Source organism: Melospiza georgiana, chromosome 4, assembly GCF_028018845.1.
Source record: "Melospiza georgiana isolate bMelGeo1 chromosome 4, bMelGeo1.pri, whole genome shotgun sequence".
Classification (NCBI taxonomy): domain Eukaryota; kingdom Metazoa; phylum Chordata; class Aves; order Passeriformes; family Passerellidae; genus Melospiza; species Melospiza georgiana.
In genome coordinates this window covers 35,174,026-35,180,025 of record NC_080433.1, presented here as the reverse complement: position 1 = coordinate 35,180,025, position 6,000 = coordinate 35,174,026, and the positions used below count along the sequence as shown (strand labels likewise).

The 6,000-nt window shown below is 35.6% G+C and overlaps 1 protein-coding gene across 2 annotated transcripts in view; it reads right to left on the bottom strand.

Moving 5' to 3' along the window:
- Window positions 1-763: 763 nt before the first annotated feature.
- The window catches only part of BLTP3B (bridge-like lipid transfer protein family member 3B), a 47,393-nt gene continuing 42,156 nt past the window's right edge, over window positions 764-6,000 (bottom strand). For both annotated transcript variants that reach the window (XM_058022436.1, XM_058022435.1), the window contains 3 exons: window positions 4,583-4,691; window positions 3,501-3,670; window positions 764-2,807 (listed from right to left, as the gene is read on the bottom strand). In XM_058022436.1, the coding sequence (XP_057878419.1) occupies window positions 2,682-2,807; window positions 3,501-3,670; window positions 4,583-4,691 (405 nt within the window). In that variant the 3' untranslated portion in view covers window positions 764-2,681. The remainder of the gene's footprint in view (window positions 2,808-3,500; window positions 3,671-4,582; window positions 4,692-6,000) is intronic.

Sequence of the window (6,000 nt, the reverse complement as noted above, 5' to 3'; positions counted from 1 at the left end):
GGAACAGCACATGCCAGAAAGATTCAGTGACCAAGCTTGGGAAAGGGCACAGCCTCTTTCAGGTGAGCTAATGTGAAAGCTTCATTAGATATTAAACCAGCATTTCTAAACAAGATGAAGAGTGTTAAGCTAAACTGTAGACCAGCTTAAATTTCCCCAGAAAATGTAAAAAAACATGGTAACAGTTTTCCTCCTGGACTTCTGGAGTCAGTTTTCTATACACAATGAAGTTCTCCAAACTATCTTCCATTTAGGTGTTTGCAGAATAAAAGCAAGAGGCTCTGCTGATAGTACAAATTTCCTGTCTAGGAGGTTATGAACACAGCAGAGCCTTGAGGATGAATTAAGCCTTTTTTATTTTTTTAATCTGAGGCTTTTTGTAACTACTTTGTTTAGTATAACCTACTAGAGCTTAGTTTAACTTTGTACTTTCAAACATTAATAAATTAACTCTCCCTCTGCAGTTTTTTCAACAGCAAAACTAATTTCAGAATGACACTGTACTATCACTCTCAGTATTGTCAAGCTCACAACCAAGCACACCCATCTCCTCTGAACTGCCCACAGGTGATGTTCAATACTGTGCAACGGCCATCAAGTTAGAAATGTATCCAGTTACAATGAAGTGCTAGGAAGTGATACCCTGAATTTCAACAATTGTACTGAGAAGGGCTGCTTTGGGCTGTTATTTTGGATTTGGTTTGCAATTGGTTTTTCTCAAAACAAGCAAGTTTTTGTTTATGTAGTAAAAAAACTCCAGACATTTGATATTGCTATTTATTTCTTTTTAAAAATTAGATAATTCTCAATGTAATATTCTAGCAACATGCTACGAAGCATTCTATACATTCCTTCTTCAAAATAATTCCAACTAGATCTTGGCAAGGATAAACCAAATAAAAATTACTTTAATAGTACCAACCAGAGTTAAACCAAAGGAGAATTCCTCCCCTGAATCTGACATCATATTTATGTGAAATTGCACCACTCATATTTAATACTGTGTTGTCTTATGTAACTATTCAAATACAAATATTTCATTTCTTTGATAGAAACATTGTGTGTATATTTTTTCATCTAATTCAGAATAGTAAAATAAAAATTTCCATGGGAATTAAGAAGAGTTTCAACTAGGGTTTCATATGGCAGGCTTTAAAATAGTGCCTGAACCAGTTCTTCCACAGAGTTCTTGGTTAAAATCTGCACACTTTCAACAACTATTTCCAGCAGTGCAAATTATGTGTCCTCCAAAAAAGTTATAATGAAAACAATTTAATTAAAACTGGTTTGACAACCTGAGTATGCAAAGTCAAACCACACGATACTAAATATTTTTTGAGATTTGTTTGCTTATCTACAAACAGAACTTCCCTCCAAGATCCTATGGAGCAGAAACAATTGTGGTAGCAATTAAAAGATTTTCATTTGTCAGATTCAAGGTCACTAGTTAAATTATTCAGTCAGTTTTACTTCCAGCAAAGACAATCTCTTACAGGCATGTATGGTTTTGTACGTTGTTTCCTAAATTGTTTAGAAGCACACTCTTAAAGTCTCTATTTTATGGTGTTGTGCTTTTTTGCTTATTCATCTGTACCAGTTTTTAGCTGAAAATTATTGTTCAATTTGTACAAATCACCCATAATTTAAACTGTATAATTACATTTCATGTAATCTCACAATTTCTTTGGGTAATTAAGTGATTCTCTACAGCTTTTTTATCAAAAAAAAGAGCAATATACAACTAATGAATCCCAGTAGGATTTTCCCCCCTCACAAGCACTGACATTATTTATTTAAACACACTGAACCAAATCCTTGGGCATGTCTGATGAGTTGTGCAGGAATCAGACACGCATGCAAAATGGCTCAAAGCTCACCTGTCACAAAGGGCCAGATCCTATATCAGGGCTATATCCTCTTCACAGAGAAAGGAAAAATAAAGTGTGAATGTCTAAATTACATCAACTGTACAGATACAGTGGACCTTCAAGCAGAAGGAAAGCCCAGTAGTATGCCCTCTTATTTAAATTCTCCAGCATTTACTGTTTTATTTTAGGAGTGCATATGGAAAGGATATATGGAACTCTATAGCACCAGAGGATTGTACTTAAAATCCTCTCGGGGCAAATTACACTGAATGCAGGGCCAGTTTAGGGCTGGTATTTTAATTTTCAGTAGCTATACTATTCTAGAGGATCTAGCCTGTATCATCATAGTGCAAATGTAACCTCTTATCTATAGATATCTTCTGGTAACAATCAAACATAACCTTAGAAAAAGAGGTATGCCTTGTTAGTGAGGCATGGTACATGGACTCTGCGATGTACCCAGGCACCTTCTTTCATTGCAGAACCATCCACTTTTCAGAAAACATTTAAAAAATAACATTTCCTTTGATAATATTAAAAGTAGATGATATGATTTTTTCCTCAGTAAATTAATAAAGTACAGTATAAACTGATTTTTCCAAAGTCATTTCAGTTTAAAATGGGCTGAGAAAAGTTACAATGTTTAATGATAATTTCAGAAGAGTACCTGGTTCACAAATATTTTTTTTTGTAATGAGAAAACTGTCTGTAAGCAAAAAAATAACCACATTTTCAAGTGATTTGCAGACAGTATTTTAGGTGCCACCACCACCTGCAGTTATGATGATGATGCTTTGAACAAACAGAAGTGTCCTACTGATGATCAACATTCATCCTCTTCATGCGATGAAGCAGGGCATCTTTTTCCATTTGGACCTCAGCAAGAGCCATTTTGGCTTTGGCTAGTTCCTGTTTGAGACATTCATTTTCTTCAATAAGCTGAAATGAAGGGGTTAGAAAAGAAAGCTATTAGCATAACTCCATACTGATGACTTTTTCCATTTCAGTAACTTCTGAAAAACCAAACGCTCCCATTCATTGCTGGGCAGAGGTTTGTTGAGGCTGAGCCAATTGCAACTGATTCTCAGTCAGTGAGCGTAGAACATGGAGAGAGTTAATGCAATCAGCTCAAAAGGTGGGATAGATAGTGTTTCAGCTGTGCCATTTCCATCCTGGAGTGGAACGGAAATGACCCAAGATTGTGAGCTCTAGGATCAGATTCTTACCCAGTGAGAAAAACAGCAAAATTAATGTGTGGATTTTGTCATCGTCCATTCAAAATCTGGTATGACTGATAGATGAGTACAGATCTGACCAAACAGCTAAGTCCCTTGTTTTTGGTAGCTGTGTTGTACAGGAATGAAGGAGATGGGGAGAAGAAAACTCCCTTATAAAATTTCTTCTGACTTAAAGGAAAAGGGTCAGTGTGCAGTGTATTATTACACTATTTAGAAAGCAGTGTTAAATTGCTGAACCACATCATAATATCCACGATCCATATTTTCCATTTCCAACAGATTTCTAAACAAAAGTCTATCACAGGCCCACCCCCAGATAGCCTTACAATTATGATTAATAATCATTGTAAGATAATTTTGAGGGGGGAAAAGTGAAGTCAAAATGAGTTTATACCTCATTTTTAAGGAAGTCAGATGAATCCCTGCTTGATTTAGAAGGTCTGGGTGTCTCCCAAGTAGTCTGCGTGGCTTGGTCCTGTGTTTTATATTCAACAGATCCCACTGCTTGCTGCAATGTGCTGCTTGAATTCTTCATCTTTGACACATCACTTACTTTTTGATTGTCTGCATTACAGAAATAGTGTTCAGGGGTTTTGTCAAAATTTTTTTAAGCTTTATTCTTATCAGTACAAAATTAAATCCACCTAAAACAAATATACTTATAATATTAAGTACATTAATATTTGCCTCTCAAAATCAAATTTAAGAGTAAAATTTAATTAAAACTCATAACCTTTTAGAGGAAGAAAGAAACAATAGGTAACTTCCAGCCTGGAGAAAATAAACACATTTTTATATCGACCTGTATCATCACCACAGAATATGCAATCTGAATAATCAGAAATTTGAGAACTATTACTATTGCTATTCACTTAGTGTCTCCAGGTCCCTCTGAAGACTGTATTTACATTTAAAGACACAGTGAGATAAACCTGCAGAATCACATTTTTAAATTAGAAAATAATCTTAATTACTTGCCATTAAAGAAATTTTCTAGTATTTGTAAGTGAAGTACACTATATAACACCTCTTAAAATATACTGTTGTACATTAAGGGAAGAAGTCAGGGTCATGGTTTTGCAGTAGTTTCTACAACTACCTGCAACACAAAACAATAAAGACAGCAACCACCTTGAAAATCTGTAAAGAAAGGCAATTTTTTTGTTTGCTTGGTAGAACAAAGGAACCCTAAACTTATCATGATGAAGTGATATGCACTGATGAAGCATATCCTGATGACATTATAAGCATATTTTTTATTTCTCCCAGATTGATTCAACTGTGGGTTATCACAGCCAATACACTATTCAAAAAGGTAATCTTCTTTTTTTGTGACTACACTTAGAATTATGGCATATGGCAACACAGCTTACACAAATTATCAACAGTTATCATTTCGTAATTAGTCACAAGTATGCACAAAGGAAAAAACAACAGGATTATTGAATTGAGATCAAGGTGCAGCAACATACAAACCTCTAATGAGAAAAGTGCCATCATCATTTCTTTCTATCCAGAGTATGTCAATATGCAGTTTTATGGGTACCAGCTCAGATGCCTTAAGATTTTCACGTGGACTGTCATCCTAAAAAACACACATAATAAAAAATGAGTTTACAAGGAAATGAAAATAGTTAAGTAGGATGTTTATTTAAACATAAGTGGATTTAATGAAACTTGAAAGGGAATGTTTCAGAGCAGAATTTTCTAATGGGATCTCCACTAAACTTTGGCTTCCTTTCTTTTCCCCCAGGGATCGTTTTAAAGGCTCAAAATTATCTCTGGAGTAAGTCTGCTGAACTCAATATAGAGTCCAACAAAAATACTTCAAAGTGTTTTTACAGACATCTCAATAAGATTATACCCCAACTCAAGACATTTGTTAGCTCAGGAGCTGAGTCACAGATAAGAAGCCTGTGCTATATAGTGTCTGATCTTCCCTTGAACTATTTAAAGATTGAATGGGTACAGCTATCATTCTTGAGCAGATTTTGTCTTTTCAGAATTTAGTTTGGGATGACACCAGCTGCAGTTTAGTTATACTACTGTATTTAACACAAGAGAAACTTCACAAATTACTTCTTGGGGTCTCCCCAGGAAATCTTTATAGTTCATTATCCCTGTCAAACAGAATAATGAAGCCAGTATAATCAGAAACTATACATATCAGCATTAAATGTGTACCAAGAAAGCTGTTGAGATACAGCTTCAAAAGCTTCTTGAAACAGCACTGAGATTGCAACAGAAAATGCAAACAATAAAATAATATTTCCCAAATTCCTCCCTTGCCATGAAACACACTGCATGAAGTCTCATGCAGAAGAAATAAAAGAACCTACTGCATTGAACAGGCAATGCAGCACACATTTGAACCATATCTTCTCACACTATAATACCCAACAACACTAGAGAAATTAATCATCTCTGTGTCAAATCTGCAGTTTGTCAACCATCATGAGTAACTGCACCGTGACTTGTGTGCACTGCTGAGTGAGCACTTTGGTGCTTTTGCTGCCAAGCAGAATCTTGTTGCCAGTTTATTATTGTACATTCGCCATCTCAAGCAGCTGCTTTCCCAAGAACATTTTGCTTAAGTCAGCCTTCTTGCCAATAAACCAGAACAATCCTGGTTTTAAATGCAAGTGACTAAGTGTAAAGGTTTTGCTATTTGCATTTAGGCATTCATGTTTGTGATCCACTGAAATCTGAGGAACAGATTCACAGCTCTTAGAGAAAATGCTTATGCTAATCCTGTAGAGAAGGAACAACTCTAAGAGTGCCCAAAGATCCTCAGGGGATGGAAGGGCTGTATCACTGAGGGAAGGAATACTGATGCATTTTGAGTAGAACACAAGACAACTGCCCTTCCAGTCAATAATGATCTTGGCAGAATC